Here is a 17,733-nt window from a genome sequence, read left to right as displayed (position 1 = left end):
GTTCCTTAGTGACGTACATATCTTGGACAATTACCAGTAAAAATAGAAACATTAAACCAGTATTGACATCTAGGACACTGACCGAATAACATGCCAACAATTGTGACCCGACAATACAGTTTAGACGCCTATATAGGATACCTACCTAATTAGGTCTATGTAAGTAAGTAGGCAGTTATTTTTTGCTGAACTGAAACTAAAGCGACCGTTAAGAAAGGATGGCAGGTAGGTAACTAGATAAGGAAAGGCTTCTTTGATAATTTGTAGTAACTTTTAATGAGTCTACATAGTATATTCTCTAGATAATTAATATTATACTCAGACTAACTTACTTTTATTTAAAAGATAAAGTGAGTGGTTGACTTGAGATCAAAACGTATAGGTTTATGTGTATTTCAATTTGTTTTTTTGCGTAATTATGATTTTATCTTTGCAACATCCTTGCACACAAATTTCGAATTAGCTTTTTACCGTATCTTTCACAATTAAAAATGACAACGATACCGTTACCATGCAAATTAGCTGGTATTAAGTGACAGGTTACTGCTTCAATCAAAGAGTATAGTAATACAGTATGGCTTCAATATTATATTGCGACCTTAAGGTCACAGCCAGACGCCACCATCGAAAAACTACGATGATTTCACTTTTTCAATAAAGATAAATAAATCTCTTAAATCTCAGTGTTTTACTTAATAGGTAGGTACCTACTCAAAAATATTTACCGCTTTTCTTTTACCATTACCTATTTTGAGCGTTACTGATAGATAATATCCATTAGAGGTTTAGTTACAAAAATGATTTATGAAACAAATCGCTCTACCTGTTGAGATCATTTTTAATAAATGATTGATTTGAGTTTCTTTCTTTTTTTCACAGGTACAACGTGAACTACTATTAAGGAAAGGGAAACCACAAAACCTTTAATTTAATTTATCAATGAATTGAAAAAAAACATTCCTGTAAAGTAACAATCAAATTTAATAATTTCATAACATCTATAACTAGTTAACAACGTAACTTATTGAGATAAAATGAACAGTCATCGTGTACAAAGTTCGTCAATACATCTTAAATGATCGTATCCACGGAAAACCGTACATTCCTAATTATATTATAATAGCCAACGGAAACATTACCAATAAATTTGTGTTAGTTTGGGTCGGCTGCGGATACATTTGTTTTTCATATTTGACTCGCAACGCGTCAGTCTGTGAAATCTTATTTTACTATTACGCAACAATACCCGTTGTTACCTTTTGTTCAGCTTTTATCTAAAGCGTTGTACAACCGACACGCTCTACTAATACTGAGTTTATTGGCTAACAAATCAGGCCTTAGATTAGTTTTACGCGCTCGCGACAGTTTCATCAAACGAAATTTCGTGCTCTGACCTTGACAGCATGTACTCAGGCAGAGTGACACCTAAACTAGCGCTGTATCTCGGCATCGTTTCAGCCCAAAAAGCTCCTTTAGAATCACTTCCGGCAAACTCTTCTGGAGGCGCTACCTCTGTCTCATCAATTATCTTGGCCTTCTCCTCAACGTCGGACTCGACACTTCTCTTGGTTTTGCGTGCATTAACAGCTACGGGCACTGGCTTCACAGCACTGACGATTGGGTTGATTGCGGCAGCAACTGGTGTTTGTGATGCTTTCTTCCGCTTTAATTTCTTGCCATATGTGTTAGCGTCCACTACATAAGCAGCTGACTTTTGCGCTGGGGGAGCACTGGTCGTGACAGTTTTGCTTTCAGCACCCTCGTTTCCTTGGTCTAGCGTTGCTGGTCTAGATGTGAACTCTTTTAGTTCTTGATAGGCTAAGTGGCTGCGCTTAGGAGCAGATTCTGAAACGAACATACATTCTTCATTCTTCTGGCCATTTTTATCAATGCACTGGTAGCATGTCATTCCGTTTTTCTGAACTTTCTTACAAGACGATCTATCTTTTTTCTTAAACTCCGCTAGCACATGTTCAACGTCTTTTTTGGGCTCATTGTCAGTATAAAAGCCAGGCAGAGCTTTTTTATAATCATAACTGGACTTGCTTCTTCGGGGACTATCTTCCTCTTCTTCGGAGCTCTGTTTGTCTTCTGCCGCTCGTAAAGCTTCGCTTGGGGTGGGTTTAGAATTATGGATGTAGTATGATTTATATTTTTCTTTTGAATCATCTTCTGTACTGGATTCCGAAGCTGGCTTCGAGTATTTACTATTTGAGTGTTCACTGCTGTCATCAGCTTGTTCATATCTTTCAGATTTTTTTGCTGGTTTATCATTTGCTGGTGCTTCAGCTTCTTCAGGCTCATCATTGCTATCAAATTTTCTTTCTTTGGAATAAGCATATTTATTATTTTTAGGTTCGGCTACATAGGAACACGACTCAAAGTTTCCCCCAGTCTTTGGGTCCTTGCAGGTCGTGCAGGTCATACCGTCTTTTTTAACTTCTTTACAATTGCCAGGATTTTGTTTTATTTCCGCAGCCTGTTTTTCTGACAATTCTTTTATTCTTTCATATTCCTTGTGGTCATATCCAGAATCGTATCCAGGGTATTCATAATCCTTGTTAGGGTCCTTTTGCTCTTTATAAGCGCTACTGTACAATTCGCTGTCGAAAGCCTTAGGCTTTGACGAATAATCAACGCTGTAATCATAAGGATCTTCCTCATCACTGCTCTTCTTTAGATTATCTCTTTGCCTTCCGTTGGTGTATCGTCGAATACGAGATGGCCCTGGAATATAATCGTTTGGCTTGTAATTTTGTTCGATTTCAATATTTTCATTTAGCTCTTCTTTGCGATAGTTTAATGGATGAGCTACTTCCACATTAGTCTGCGAGGGTTTGAAATAAGCAGCTACACTAGGATTTTTTTTCAAAGCAGATAATATTTCTTCTCCTTGTTCCTCTTGTTCTTCGGGTTTGTAAACTTTATAATCAGCGTCGTGTACGGTGCGGATATCGTATCTCAAGGGACCAAGCTGCTGACCGATAGGTATTGGATGATGCTGGCTTTGACGTTGCTTGGGTTGTGCGACTAATTTAGCAGGTCTGCCCGGTGGCAAAAAGCTTTGACTGGCAATAGGATTGAAACCAAAGTTTTCAGCAGAAAATGCATTATGTTTAGGCGCTACTCGAGTTTGTAGGGAATCGATGGAACTACTGACAACAGTGTCAAATAATTGGGGATATTGGTTCTTATCTACTTTTAGTAAGGGTGCCGCAATAGGCTTTGAGGCCAGCGTAGAAACCCCTGAAAATATGATATATACTTAGTTATAGTATATTACAGCGTGCAGTTAACAGCGTGAGTGACGTGGTTGCCCACTAAATTGAATTACACAACTACAGTACTAACCCGAATCTCCAGAGTTAAAGATTGGTCCGAAATCCAATGGTTGCACAAATCCATTTTGTTGTTCACTGGTAACCAATCCTTCACATACCGCCCAGACTAAAAACTGCAAACAAGATAAAATTAAAAATAGTTTTATTGGATCGGGGTCCAATATAAAACAGAACAAGAATAATGTAATTTCCTACCAAACAGCCAAGTTTGGACATTTTGAAATGGGTTTTCACCCAATTGAGATACTTAAATGTAAATTGCTTTTCAGACGGTGGAGTTGTATTCTTCGTTTGTGGTGGAATGAAAGTAACTTCACATTATTGAAATGACAAGGTTTTATAGGCGTCAATATTGCGAAGGTGAAAGATCGGTGCAACAGAGCGCGCACCAGTCAAGCGTGTCTTGCCGGACAATGTCCGCTTACTCCATCCGGCGACCAACTGTTGGGGTCACTCGCGGCGGCCGCTGCCCGCTCGCCTGCTCAGCTGCTACGACTGTAGCCGTCGCCATATCTCGAACACTTACGAGACGTATTTATTTTAGCGAATTGAATGCGTTCTCTTTATCATATAACTATGCGTATTATGTTAATATTTAAAATCTAGTTCTCTAACTATTCGTCTGAAATTTTCGTATATGGAGGAATAGTTTTCTCCGTTTACGGAAATTTTTTTTCAACCATATACTTACAATAGAGATCAAGAAGCTGCTTTTAAATACGTCTCTTAAAATATATTTTTTTGTTTTCATAATTGGCATCTAAAATGAATAGGAAAATAAACGAAAAATATATATTTTTTAATACAGACAATGACTGATTTGTAACTCTTGTTTATATAATATACAATCTGGATTCGTTCAATAAATAGATAATTATAGTTTGGCAACCATTGTGATTGGTTTAAATAATCAAAACCGCGATTTATGTTATATGAGATAAAAAGATCCGTAACCGCAACTGGCTTTTAAGAAAAATAAAAAAAACCTCACTTTTGTCCTGTAAAATGTTATAATAATTCTAGCAGTTACATATTAATATATAATGCATAAGAGTCTAAAAACATGGAATGATTCAACAATAACTTATACATAACGTAATTATAATGTAATAACATAAGTATAATTTAATATATTTACAACATTCTGATAAAATTACAGCGAGCGATAACATGGCGACAAACAAAATAAATATTTAGTACAGATCTTTCGAAATTAGCCGCCGCCGGACTAATTTCACTTCAACTCGACTGGAATAAAAAACTAAGAATGACAGAAAAAAACATTACTTAAACAAATTGTTGTATTACACGAATTACAAATCTAAGTTTAATGAACGAGTAAATTTCACGTTAATAAAGGTAGAAATTACGTTAATAAGGATTAAAAAAAAAATACGTAACTTTATTTACGTATTTTTAACGCCTTCCTCTAACTTTTGGAGTAACTGACGACTCTGTGAACTGTTGTCCGCTTGTAGAGCTGACAATATTGCTTTCTGAAACAACATAAAACAATAAAAATATTACTAAAAATAAAATCTACACATTAGGTAAATGCCTACTTATATTTAATTCGGTGTTGGACACATCTATGTAGATATTTTCATTAAAGACACTTTACACAATTTTTGCCTTTGAAACTAAGTACATTCAAGCAAGAGAATTTTGCGCTGGGACAGTTTTTAACTTATGTTCTTATACTATGTACAATATTTATTTACATTATTATTATACTTACGGCGAGTTTGTTATTGGAGTCTTGTACTTTTTGCGCCAACATCCACAGGTTGGCTGCGAGACTCATCATCGGTCGTTGTTGCAGGTCCCCGCGGCGCACGACTCTCCAGAACAGTTCTAGCGCCAAATTGTATTGTTTCTTCGTCTCCTTGTTATCTCCGAGCGCCTTTAGCACTACTAGCAATTCCTGGCATATGTTTGTATTGTATTTTTCTAACACGTCTATGAACTCCGAGTCTCCGCCATACAGTTTGTCATTTGATAGCACTAGAAATAAATTATATCTGCGTATTGCTCTGAAGATTATACTTCGAGGAAACATAAAATCATAACAAGTGAAAAAAATGAACTATAATAGCTAAAAGAGACTTGTCACTTATATCATGAGATCTATGCATCTAAAGCAAGTCTGTTTGAAGGCGAGAAACGTTTTAGTTTATGTTATATGCTATTTGTTACAATTCTATCCAACATTTTTGTTAGTATGTACATGGACACTTAAAAAAGGTTTAAAGGTATATAACCTCACCAGACTCAATTTGGTGAGCATAATGTTCTTGCGTCATTTCACAGAGGAGGTCGAGCGTGCGCAGCAGTGTGCTGTAGTACAGCGGCTCTGTCTTCTTCCAATGTATCCTCTCCATCGTTTTGATAAACCCACTCAAAATGTACGCTTTACAGTTGCTGTCTACGTTATCCTAAAATCATCATAAGTATTCCTTATATGTTTGAAGAGTAAGACAGCGCTATAAGGAAGTACTAGGTACATATTGCATTTGAGAGGACGACAAACTAAAATGGATGAGAAGGTTTTAAACTTTAAATTTAAACCAAATGACATTTGAATTATGAAATAAGATAGCAACTTACTGGTAATAATAGTAATGTAGACAAGAAATCAGACAAAATCCCTCCGACTTTGACGTGGGTTGGCTTCTTCTGTCCGTCTTCTAATATATAATCCGGTATATCAGGGATCAAGCCGATTAGAGCCTTGAAGTTAGCTTCAGCTATTTTAAATGAATAAATCAATCAATTATAAGTTACGCAAGAAACATTTATAAGTATTCTTATCTTAAGGCATTAAGTTGCAAATTTCAAGAGGGTGTACATTTTTTTTTATGATTTTAGGTGACACTTCTCGTGTAGCCTCAGGCTAAATGTATTTTTTTTTCTTTTTTTTTCAGCCGTTACTGTCCCACTGCAGGGCAAAGGCCTCCCTTAGATTCTTCCACTCTGTCTGGTCTATTTCATTTGCCAGTTTAAAAATACATTTTGCAAATTATCTTGTTACAAACCTTGTCCAATACAGTTATTGAGGAGCGCGACTTGTCCTGACAGCAGGTACAGCTGTGTCTTGGTGAGGGTGCAGTGCAGGGACGGGACGGTGACGAAGCAGTACGCCGCGCACGCGCGCTGCAGCCACTTGCCGCGGGCCGGGCTGGCGCGAGCGGACAGGCCATTTACAGCCTATACAATACGAAAAATATATAGATAAACCCAATGTAATTAAAATACGTCAGGTACAATTTTGACATAACAAACAACGCTTTAATATCTGTTATTTGTGTTGAAATTAGATTAAAGCAAAGATTACTGGATAGGCAAAGCCGAAAGCAACAGCTAGTTTGACGGCGGTAATCATAGGCGGAACTGTGTAACATTGAACATGATATTTACTTTTATATCGAAGAGGCAAATTTTAATTAACAAAAAAAACTACTCCCGCTCTAAGGATTTAAATCCTTGTGTCGCGGGGGTTTTCACAAACATTCAAATCTCATGCAAAAAGACAAGCATCCATTCGTGAATCACACAAATGCTTGTCCTACGCGACACGTCGTGCTCATTGGGTTTGGCTTGGCGACCTTAACCACTCAGCTATCCGTGCAGTCCAATTTGAATTGAACAGTGTTTTATACTTACATGCACCAACGTAATGAGCACTGTGTCAAGTTTAATGAAAGAAGATCGACACTCGACGTAGAAGTTCAATTGCCTCTCGAGGTTGTCTTGGTAGGTAACAGCCTGTATGAACTTGTTTATCAATTCCCCGCATATTTTACTCTCATCTTCAACTGTCACAGCACTGAAATACACATAGACAACCTGTAGTAAAACCACATAGCAGACAGAGCCTTTTGTCTTCTTTCAATGATTAAAAACGCAATATTTGAAGAAATTTGTAAACATTCGTGCTTATAAAAAAATGTATATTTCTCGTAAGCCTAAAAAGGCGCGAAACTTTAGATTACAAAACAAGTGATTCCATTTATATACTATATTTATACTGCTATATTACATATTTAGTATATTAGCTAAGATCTTTAATCTATAAATTTAAGATCGCGCTTTTTTTACGATCACAAACATTGATCCACTCTTACTGCAATACGGCGGACTTACGGCGCACTAGCCAAAATAACCTAAATATTTAGTGAGCATTCAGAATTTTTAATAAAAAACGATTGATGTCTGAGACTTCTAACCGAGTTTCAAACGTAATTGGATTATTGCCAAAAGTGAGCATAACTAGTGTATTTTGTTTATTGAGACTGAAATAAATGATCAGAGACTGGGTTATAGAATTTTCAGTATTCTAGGTTAGCATATTACATGATACATCAGTTACCAAGCTTGTGACGTCATACTAAATAAACAAGGACTTTGTCTTAATTTTTTAATGAAGGCTAAAATTAACTTTCATAAATAAAGGCCGAAATTATATGCAAAATAACATAATGCATACGTTTGGCAATGCAGTTAATTGCTCAGCTATTTTCGCTCAAAATTATGGTTTAAATACTCACTCGACATGTTTATTATGCAAGGGAAACAGCTGCAAATATTTAAGTGCATGCAAACAATAATACTGCAGTCGGCAAAAAAGTCAATAAACAAGATATAATTTACTTAGTCACAAATTAGTTTACCAAAATTGATATTTCGCAAGTTAAAGTGGAACTCGAATACCAAATAAGAATCTGATTTTTTATCGACTTATTTTGCTGACTATTGATAAAAATGATTAATACTTGATAGAGTCGTGCAGAATGGTGCAAAGCCTCATCAAACTTGAGATGACGATGTGGTCCTCGATGTGCACGGAGTTGTATCTCGTAAAGAATATGGAGAGCACTGTTTTAGCCATCATGGTTCGAGCACTAGACGTCTGTACTAACTCCAACAAAGGCATAAATGCATCCTGTACAACAAGAAATCAATTTAAGAAAATTTAATATTACTATGCCAAATACATACCTTGTTTAGCGTTTAGTATCTTATCGCGTCATTAACAGTATTTAAAAATAAATAAAAAACCGGTCAAGTTCCAAACGGGCGACATAAAGTTTACCTAAAGAGAAATAAATAGGTAGGGTGACCAAAAAAAGAAAATTTGATTTAATGGTAAAAGAACCAGCAAATATTTTGCAAATAAAATTCTTGTACTTTCACACACAAACTTACAAAAACATTGCCTAAAATAGAGCCAATTTGTACTGCAATTACGAGTACTACACCGGTACTTTGAAAGGTATACCTGCCATTATAACATTATTCATGAAAACTAACTTAGCCTATAGCAATTGTTCCAACCTCATACTTTCGTCTCGTCATCAATATTGCATGCAACTTACCATTAGAAACAGTTCTTCTACATCAGGAATGGATTTCAGCATCCGCTTGACGACAAACTGGAAGTTCCCAGAGAACTCATCTGCGGGCTTACCGCATTTGACCATGTACCGAATTGTACCACGCAGTATTACATTGACATGTTGAGTCTGAGAAAGGAAAATATGTGAGTGTTGTAATCAGGGCCCGATGTAGGGGCCCAGAGACCTATGGGTTTATCGACCTTTTTCTCTCCCTCTCTATTGTGGAGGCCACGGTTGCCCTCCCCTAAATCCGGCCCTGGTTGTAATGGCGTATACAGTATCACTGATGATGTCCTGACTATCTCTAACTGTTTTAGAATATTCAAATCAGCTGTCTTGTCCAATGTTGACTTTGACTTTAGAAAAACGCTTCTTAGTGGACCTGATTAAAAGATTTTAGCTTTTGAAATAAAATAAAAAGAAATTCATGTGCCGACAATGCTTGGTATGAATTTCACATTTGTAAGGATTGCGATACCGAATCTGTGAATATTTGATAGTTACTAAATAAATTTAGTATGTCTTATGGCATTTGCCGGTTTGCATTGATTTCATTGTTTTATTAAGTATTTAAATTTAAAGTGTCTTATTACCGATAAATTAGTACAAGCAAACTGTAACCACGATTCCAGGACTTGTAAGAAATGGTTGGTTGATTTCATGCCGCTCGCTATTTTCCACCACGTCTGTATCAACGATTCCGACGCCACCTGGCGGTAGTTCTCAGTTTTGCACAAGTGCTCACCCAGTGACGTCAAGACTTCATTCATCAGCACTGAAATATGAAAAAGAACTTTATGAGGACTCTATTAAGGTATATTTAACTTTGCAATAAGCTAGCTGTTTTTTTACGATTCTTCTCGTTACTAGAAATACGTAATAGATATAATAATTCTGATTTATTACCCATTTTATCAGCATTACTTTGAACCATTTCCAATATTTTGGGTGCTCTCTTAATAACAGTTGGTGAGTCAAAAGCAGATACGAGACAGCTCAGGAATAACTCGCTAAAACAAAAGAAACAATGAATTTCGAATATGTTCGTGAACGAAATTTTCCTAGCAAGCCAAAGTATGTAGTACTTGCCTGTTTTCTATGTGTTCACAACGCTGTAAATATTCATCTAAAAGATCGCTTTTACATTTATTAGAGTTAAGTGCACCAAATAATAACCAGTCAAGGGCTGGTACATAAAGATTTAAATACTTGTCTTGAGTGAGTAATTGTGATTCATATTTCTTTTTCATTGCGGGCAAGAATATCTGAAAAATTATAAAAAATAACTTTTTTTTGTTCATAACTAAGTGTAAACAAGGTTCAAAATCAATATTTTTTGTTACAATTCCAATATTAATGGAATCTGGTTAAAAATTCTGAATGCAATACAATGATTACCTGCTGATACTCTTCCAGAGACTCTGTCAAATTACTGTAAAAATATTCTTCACTGCCTTTACTTAATAGTTTAGAAGCATTGTGACATAAATACACTCTTAAATAGGCAGCTACCAAAGGATTCCCAATCCCTCTAATCATAGTTGTGAGCCTCGCTATGGCCGGTTTGATCTCATCCTTAGAAATAAACACGTAGCATTTTAACAAAGCCATCTCCATGTACAAGCGCGGTAATAGCTCTCTGATCGACGCCATTTTGTACATCCAGTTCTGGCATGTCTCTTTGGCCGACTCTGGCACCGTCCTCGGATCGATATTGTGCACATTGACAAGGGTATTGTTTCTGTAAGAGATATTGAAGGTTGAAATGCGAACCTGCAAGTTACTTTACTGTATTAAATAGGAGTCTCCTCCAATGAGTGCTGCCTAGTGGCCCAGTATCTGTCAACAGTCGAGATTTGATAGATTTTAATATAAAATACGATAAGTACCAAAAAATACTAAAATAAATTTGTAAGCTTACCCAAAACTTTTATCTTTGAGACGATTGAAGACTAAATTACCGAATGTGTCTAGTGTATCAGTAATTAATATAAACTTGCTTGGATAGAACTGCATTACACTAATATCAGACAGCAGTTTTGAGCACTGGATTCCTATTTTAAAAGCCTTTACTCTCTGCTCGGTCTCCCAGGCCTGTAAAAAAAATTAAAAATATGTAATAATGACTTGACTGTAAGGATAGCCAAGTGGTTGAGATCACCACACTAAAATGCATCATGTATCTGGGTTTCTTGGTGATATTTGTAGAATATTATTATGTTATTTTACTATTATAATTATTAATATAAGGGTTATAAAATTGGCCAAGTATTATAAATAACATAATTAACCCTACAAAATAATATCAACTTAATCACATTTTGTAATAACCTACCTTTTTAATTTCATCATTGAGCATGTTTATCTTTGTGACAAATTCCTGTTGACTTAGACCCATGGTTTTCCTCACAGAGCTTTCATCAAAATCGTCCAACTGCTCTAACCTATGTTTCACTTTTTCATTTAAATTAGACACCTGCCTAATAAGTGCTGAAAAGGTACTAACTTAAAATAAAATAAAATAAAAAGAAAACAAAGTTCAGATTAGTTTTTAGTCTGTAATATTATTAAAAAAAAATTAAGTGTAAGAAAAACATCTTAATAAAGAAGCAAATGAGTTAGCTTGATAAAGTCTCTGCAGCAACCATTACATTCAAAAGTAATATTTTTATTAATCTACCTTTTTCTCCACCTGGGAGATAACTGCTTACTATAGTCAACTTCTCCCCAGTGGTGTATTTATTGAGGATACTTGCTCGCCTAGTTACCCAGGCCTTAGAATAATTGACACCCTCAGTAGTTTCTGTTTCTAAGGGATTTAAGTCCTTAAAAAAAACATTTTAAAATAGTAAATTAATAATGTTAAAGTAATATTCAGGATTGCTTGAAGTTAGATTCTGAAAAAATGTTTTTTTTTTTTTGAGAAAAGTATTTAATCTTTAGTCTATTCTCATATATATTATTTATTAAAATAATACCTTACCTCTTCTAAAGTCATTTGCTCAAATCTCAATAGTGGATCAACCTCCTCAAAACCAGAACTCCATTTGTTAATGTGATCAATAATACTGGTAGTTGACTGTTCTTTCTGTAATATGTGACAATAATTTAATCTACACTAATATTATAAAGAAGAAAGATTTATATGTATGTTTGTAATGAATAAACTCAAAAACTACTAGATCGATTTCGAAAACTCTTTCACAATTAGAATGCTTAATTACCCCAGATTAAAGAACTACTGGTTGATTTGAAACATTATGTCTGTAGTATCTGCATTGACAAAGGCTATATATTATATCCACCATCATGCTATGATTAAAAGAAGCAGAGCAATAATGAAATATCTAACAAATACGGGCCGAAATGGGGTGGAGTCTAAAAAACTAATCAAACTATAAAAAATTCTTACTTATATCTTAGAACCACGCCGAGGAAGTCGCGAGCAACAGTTAATACATAATAATTATTTTCATCAAAAAATTACAGGAAGTAAACGAAACTCACCCTAGATATGACTGTTGGTTTTAAAGGGTAGCTAGACACCTCAAAACTAGGAGATACATGCTTACTACGACTACCTTTTTTTGCAGAAGTCCTGAAAGAATTAGATTCTAGTTTAATTTAGTTTTGGTAACGTAATTGAGCTGTGGTGTTCCAAAAAAAATAATTAAATAAATTACCAATCATAGTACACAGGCATTGTAACTAGTTGTTCACTTGGCTGATGTAAATTACGGAAAGAACAGGAGTTTTAACTCCTGATCACAAGAATAAAAGAACAGCACTGTTTATTTTACCTTTAACAAATATTTACTACTACAACTGTCAAAATAATTTAGACATTTGAGTGACAGTAAATGCAATGTCCATTGTCCGAGCTTTTTGACAGACATTTTTGAAGTGCGGTAATCGCTTTTTTATACTTATGGTCTAAATGGAAAAACATATATTTTAATTAAATAATATGATGATTATCTTCTAATGATAAAAAAGAAAGCGGTGAGACAGACCAGGTTGCATACTGGACGAGAGACACCTTAAAAGGAAGGTAGTGCAACAAAGTGCAAAAGTGATTTTATCCTGCAGAGGATGAAAACATGCTGAATCCCTACTAATATTATAAATGCGAAAGTAACTCTGTCTGTAACGCTTTCACGTCTAAACCACTGATCCGATTTTAATGAAATTTGGTACTGAGATAGAGTTGACCTTGAGAAAGAAAAAGAACATAGGATAGTTTTTATCCCGGACTTTTGAAGAGTTCTCTTGGAAACACGATATAACCGACCTCGACGCGGGCGAAGCTGCGGGTGAAAAGCTAGTAGAGAATAAGAGAAGAAGAGAGGACAGGGTTGTCTAGTTATTTTGGAAAATAAAATTTAAAGTTAAAAACTCCTGATTTGTCAGCCATAGTAATGCTTTTACAAAATCATTGCGACTCAATAAATCGGTAAAAAACATAACGATTATATGTGCCAGTTTTATACCTACATATTCCATCCAGTTAACCGAATACGAATATACCCATTTAAATTTAGATTAAACTGATATCACACTAATATTATAAATATATACTGTGTTTGTATGCGTGTCTTGTTACCCTTTCACGAACAAACGGCTGGACCGATTTCGATGAAATTTAGTATAGCGGTAACTGACCTTGGATTACTGTAATTCGACAACGGCAATACCATCAGCAAAAGCTAACGTTTTTGTTTTTGTTGTTAACGCAAAAGTATCGTTCCTTTTCTTTATGCACGCCGCCGCGCCGGGTGTATCTGTTTAATTCCTAAACTAAATAATACCTATTTAAGAAACTGACGACTGGCAATTTTTGAATCACTGTCAGCTGTTGACAGGAGCTGTTTATCAAAGTGCCTGTCAAAGTGTCAATTATGAACTCAAGTTTGTACTTCGTATATTTGTAATTTTGTGGTGTGCGCTAGCGTACTTCGTAAGTTCGTAGTTAAGTTAAACAATTTATCGTGAAAGATTTATGGCCAACTTTCGTCGAATTCATTTGAAAGTGTAATGTTGACATTTTACAAGGAAATTCGTAGAACGAAGTTTTCTTGTGCCTTTTTAATGTGTAGATGTGTATGTACAATTATCTTTAAGTAGATTAACTCTCACAAAAATGCCTACAGCCTACAGTAAAAAACTCTACACTGTATTCTCAAACTATCCTCTTCTACGAGGAATGGCATCCTATAGTATTTTTTGGCCCACATCTAGCTTAGTACAACAAACCTTTGAAAGAAATAAATTTGGTAAGTATTTAATGTTTTATATATCTTTGTTTTCTGTGTAAATTTTTTTACTCTAATTTTAATTTGGTTACAGGTGACTATGACTGGTGGAGATGTGCCCGCTATGGTCTATATGGGTCTTGTTTTGTTGCACCTACTTTGTATAGTTGGCTTACAATTGCCAATATTATGTGGCCAGGAAACACAATACGTGCTGGTGTAATCAAGGTAATAAGCCCTCTATATAACTGATAAGAATATAAAACTCATAATTGATAACAGTGGAACTTAAAGACATGCAATGTAAACTATTGATTTCACAATATTTATATAAATGTAATTTATAAAATAATGTTGTGGTCAGTTTTGTAGGAAATAAACATTTATGATTGCAGACAATTGCGGAATCTTTTACCTATGCACCATTGAGTATGTGTAGTTTTTACTTCATCATGAGTCTACTGGAATCAAAGCCATTCCATGAAGCTATTGCAGAAGTTGATGCCAAGTTTCTACCAACATACAAGGTACTTGAGATTTATTTGTCTTATTATTTAGCTTTATCATCAAATTATTTTAAAAAACTCTCTGAGGCCTCACTTCATTAAAATCCTCTCCTGGTTGCCAGTCACTTGTCAACAACCAAGATAAGGAAATTTTATCTACTCTATTGTAAACAATGTATGTCAAGTGTTATCAAATGTATTCATTTATTATGGATGTAATGTGCTTGAATTCTTTAATATAGTTTAAATTACTTTGCATTTAAAAATTTACACAAATGCTCAAACATGTATGTAATTTTTTGTTATACAGAGATATTTTTTTAATTCTCAAAAGTTTGAGTCGCCACTGGATGAGTATGTTTTAATTGCAGATGAATAATTAAATCTGTGTGAATTAAGTGTATAGTGTATGTAAATGAACTTTTTTCTTAAATTTGTTCCAGATGGGTGTTGCAGTCTGGCCGGCTATAGCTATGATAAATTTCTGTTTCATTCCTCAAAAAAACAGGGTACCATTTATTAGTGTATGTAGTCTTTTATGGACATGCTACCTTGCATATATGAAACACTTAGACAAAGAAAAAGTTATTGCGTCATCTACTACAAACCCTGTCAAATTGCTAAAAGCAACCTTATAGTTCATAGAATCAGGGTCAACTACTATAAGTGGGTCAATATTCAATAATTCTCTAGAAAAGGACAAAAATATTATTGTGATTATTTGCTTTACGGGTAAAGGATTTTAAGGTTGAAATAAAATGCACTCTTATAAAAAAAAACATTTATTAATCTTATCAAATTCTACGCGATGTTATTCACTATGAGCAGTCCTTAAAGATTACATCTACATCCTATTCACTTTGGCACGAGAAAATATCATCTGAACTATGAATGCAAGAATTCGAAAAGTTAATTTTAACAATCAATTACTGAAAATATTTATATTGCACTGTCTTTGTGATGCTTTTGATGGACGTTAATCAATAATACATAATTAGACGTTTCAATCGCAACCTTTAAAATTTTTTAATTCTCGTGTCATTGTAAATAGGGTATACGTAAGTAATAACTAAATATTTAGCAAATCTAGCGTAATTTAAGACATTAACATTTCAATTTGCTCTTGGGCTGATGAAAATTGGTATTAATTCCTTACAAGTTACTTTTTTATCTTCTAGTAAAGTGATAGAACATTATCAAAAACAGCCTCTAGCATAGCCATAATAATAATTATTTGTGAACCTTTAAAAGAAACAAAGATTCACAAAATAATTTTAATAAAAGTTTTTGTCGTAAAATATAAAGACTAACTGAAGACTGGCAACTTTGTAAGTCATAGTCAGCTGTTTATGTCATATCACTTGTCAGTGTCAATTCACATTTCACGGTCAGTCAAAATAATTGTGACATTTGTGTTGTATACTTGTGGTGTAGCAGCCCGCCTGTAGGAAGGCTCGTAGTTTAGTTTTTCAATTTACCGTGGATGTATTATGGTTTACGTTGGTCAACTTTATTTATAGGTGTAATGTTGGCATTTTACCAGGAAATCTCGTAAAGCGACGTTTCCTTATAGACTTTTAAAGCTGCTATGGAATTATGAACTTATATAAGAAATAATCAATTGTTTTTAATTCTCTCAGATATGCCTACAATTTACAGTAAAATATACAATGCATTCTCGAAATATCCTCTATTACGAGGAATGGCATCCTATTGTGTTATTTGGCCCACATCTAGTTTAGTTCAGCAAACATTTGAAAGGAATAAATTTGGTGAGTATTTTCACGTTTTAAAGTAATTCCTGTGTAAAAAAATTGCATTTAGTAGTCTTAATTTATCATTTAATTTTTGTTATTGTTCAATGTAACTCTGTTTTAAAGGTGACTATGACTGGTGGAGATGTGCCCGCTATGGTCTATATGGCTCCTGTTATGTTGCCCCTACTTTGTATAGTTGGCTTACAATTGCTAATATTATGTGGCCTGGAAACTCGATACGTGCTGGCATAATCAAGGTAATATGCCCTAATAAGTGATAGATGATATGCAATTCAAATGATAGATTACACAATATTTGCAATAAAAGTATCATGGTTACATGAATAGTAAAATAATTTCATGTTTGATAAGTGTTATAGGTAATAAAAAAATTTATGTTGCAGACATTTGTTGAAACTTTAACCTACACACCATTTGCTATGTGCAGCTTCTACTTTACCATGAGTCTGTTAGAATCAAAGCCTTTCAATGAAGCTGTTGCTGAAGTTGAAGCCAAGTTTCTACCAACATATAAGGTAATACTTGAGTATTGTATTTTCATATTATCATGTGTGAAGTTTGTGGCAGGCATTGGTCCTCTATTGGTAATTCCCAGATTTTTTTTTTTAATCCACAAGTTTTCATAAATCTATGTAAGTACCCATTTTTCTACAGTTAATCAAAGCTTAATATTTTTGAATATTTAATATCCAATACTTTTAAATTGACAAATAATTTTTGCCTTCACTTCCCTGGATGTGGTTATTTAATTACTATGATATGAGCAAGTGAGTATATGGAGAATACAACATTGGTGAACTATTGTGTTTACTTTTTCAGATGGGCTTTTTTTAATGTTTCAGATGGGTGTTTCAATATGGCCAGCTATAGCTATGATAAATTTCTGTCTCATTCCTCCAAGAAACAGGGTACCATTTATTAGTCTTTGTAGTCTTGTGTGGACTTGCTACCTTGCATATATGAAACATTTGGATAAAGAGAAAGTCATTGTGTCATCAACTACAAACCCTGTTAAATTGCTAAAAGCAACTTTATGAAATGATATATTTGAATTAGCCAATTTTTAAACATTTTAGACGAATTTTATAGCATCATTTAGTAAAGCAATTTATTATAGTACAATAATTTATATAATAATTCCATCTCGAAAATGTGTGATATATAAATGTTAGTAATCTCAATGTTAGTTAATAAAAATAAAAAGTGATATTTTTTTTCTTATGTATATATGTAAGGTATATACTTGTCAAAAAAATAACATTTTTGTATTCTTGATAATCAAGAATATGCAGAAAAGATCGTGTATATTTTATAGAATTAAGAATAGTATTAAGTAAATGTGTGATAAAATCGTAAATTATTGCTGTTGACATTTAATAAAAATATATTTTCTGTTTTTTATTGTTTTATTGCAATAAGGAAAAAATGCAATTGAGAATTAATACTCAATACAACTTTTC

At 34.1% G+C, this 17,733-nt stretch overlaps 4 protein-coding genes across 7 annotated transcripts; 2 read left to right on the top strand and 2 right to left on the bottom strand.

Annotated features, from left to right (window-relative positions):
- Positions 1–963: 963 nt before the first annotated feature.
- On the bottom strand, positions 964–4,337 carry LOC113506993. Of its 3 annotated transcripts, none has more exons than XM_026889844.1 (3): positions 3,537–4,337; positions 3,352–3,454; positions 964–3,246 (listed from the first exon to the last, which is right to left on the bottom strand). In XM_026889844.1, the coding sequence occupies exons 1-3, from the start codon at positions 3,555–3,557 to the stop codon at positions 1,349–1,351; spliced, it is 2,022 nt and encodes a 673-aa protein (XP_026745645.1). In that variant the 5' UTR covers positions 3,558–4,337; the 3' UTR covers positions 964–1,348. The 3 variants fall into 3 exon arrangements, with proteins under 3 accessions (XP_026745645.1, XP_026745644.1, XP_026745646.1); XM_026889843.1 differs by having other exon boundaries at positions 4,033–4,337; XM_026889845.1 differs by having other exon boundaries at positions 964–2,727; positions 4,033–4,337.
- LOC113506992 (UPF0505 protein C16orf62) lies at positions 4,333–12,586 on the bottom strand. 2 transcript variants are annotated; one of them, XM_026889841.1, is made up of 18 exons: positions 12,421–12,586; positions 12,245–12,335; positions 11,721–11,825; positions 11,418–11,562; positions 11,073–11,242; positions 10,659–10,831; positions 10,136–10,478; positions 9,827–10,002; positions 9,644–9,747; positions 9,331–9,512; positions 8,717–8,863; positions 8,114–8,283; positions 7,005–7,167; positions 6,377–6,548; positions 5,949–6,088; positions 5,608–5,776; positions 5,080–5,345; positions 4,333–4,837 (listed from the first exon to the last, which is right to left on the bottom strand). In XM_026889841.1, exons 1-18 carry the CDS (start codon positions 12,438–12,440, stop codon positions 4,748–4,750), a joined length of 2,826 nt encoding a protein of 941 aa, XP_026745642.1. In that variant the 5' UTR covers positions 12,441–12,586; the 3' UTR covers positions 4,333–4,747. The 2 variants fall into 2 exon arrangements, with proteins under 2 accessions (XP_026745642.1, XP_026745643.1); XM_026889842.1 differs by having other exon boundaries at positions 11,073–11,227.
- Positions 12,587–13,604: 1,018 nt separating this feature from the next.
- On the top strand, positions 13,605–15,508 carry LOC113506982 (mpv17-like protein). Its single transcript, XM_026889831.1, has 4 exons — positions 13,605–14,010; positions 14,084–14,217; positions 14,385–14,516; positions 14,939–15,508. Exons 1-4 carry the CDS (start codon positions 13,878–13,880, stop codon positions 15,131–15,133), a joined length of 594 nt encoding a protein of 197 aa, XP_026745632.1. The 5' UTR covers positions 13,605–13,877; the 3' UTR covers positions 15,134–15,508.
- A 414-nt stretch (positions 15,509–15,922) lies between these two features.
- On the top strand, positions 15,923–17,669 carry LOC113506983 (mpv17-like protein). Its single transcript, XM_026889832.1, has 4 exons — positions 15,923–16,267; positions 16,376–16,509; positions 16,657–16,788; positions 17,116–17,669. The coding sequence occupies exons 1-4, from the start codon at positions 16,138–16,140 to the stop codon at positions 17,308–17,310; spliced, it is 591 nt and encodes a 196-aa protein (XP_026745633.1). The 5' UTR covers positions 15,923–16,137; the 3' UTR covers positions 17,311–17,669.
- The last annotated feature ends 64 nt before the right edge of the window (positions 17,670–17,733 follow it).

This window comes from Trichoplusia ni, unplaced genomic scaffold (assembly GCF_003590095.1).
Source record: "Trichoplusia ni isolate ovarian cell line Hi5 unplaced genomic scaffold, tn1 tig00000182, whole genome shotgun sequence".
NCBI lineage: Eukaryota > Metazoa > Arthropoda > Insecta > Lepidoptera > Noctuidae > Trichoplusia > Trichoplusia ni.
Note: the sequence above shows the minus strand (reverse complement) of the source record. Positions and strands in the feature narration are given on the sequence as shown.

Coding starts and splice junctions, on each gene's coding strand:
- LOC113506993 (XM_026889843.1), bottom strand. CDS start 4,101: ATGCCAATTATGAAAACAAAAAAATATATTTTAAGAGACGTATTTAAA. Junction 3,455..4,032: donor GCAGCTTCTTGATCTCTATT/GTAAGTATATGG, acceptor TCTTGTTTGCAG/TTTTTAGTCTGGGCGGTATG. Junction 3,247..3,351: donor CTTTAACTCTGGAGATTCGG/GTTAGTACTGTA, acceptor TCATATTTTCAG/GGGTTTCTACGCTGGCCTCA.
- LOC113506992 (XM_026889841.1), bottom strand. CDS start 12,440: ATGCCTGTGTACTATGATTG. Junction 11,826..12,244: donor AACCAACAGTCATATCTAGG/GTGAGTTTCGTT, acceptor CACATATTACAG/AAAGAACAGTCAACTACCAG. Junction 8,864..9,330: donor TTGCTTGTACTAATTTATCG/GTAATAAGACAC, acceptor TTCCTTTCTCAG/ACTCAACATGTCAATGTAAT.
- LOC113506982 (XM_026889831.1), top strand. CDS start 13,878: ATGCCTACAGCCTACAGTAAAAAACTCTACACTGTATTCTCAAACTAT. Junction 14,218..14,384: donor TACGTGCTGGTGTAATCAAG/GTAATAAGCCCT, acceptor TTATGATTGCAG/ACAATTGCGGAATCTTTTAC. Junction 14,517..14,938: donor AGTTTCTACCAACATACAAG/GTACTTGAGATT, acceptor AATTTGTTCCAG/ATGGGTGTTGCAGTCTGGCC.
- LOC113506983 (XM_026889832.1), top strand. CDS start 16,138: ATGCCTACAATTTACAGTAAAATATACAATGCATTCTCGAAATATCCT. Junction 16,510..16,656: donor TACGTGCTGGCATAATCAAG/GTAATATGCCCT, acceptor TTTATGTTGCAG/ACATTTGTTGAAACTTTAAC. Junction 16,789..17,115: donor AGTTTCTACCAACATATAAG/GTAATACTTGAG, acceptor TTAATGTTTCAG/ATGGGTGTTTCAATATGGCC.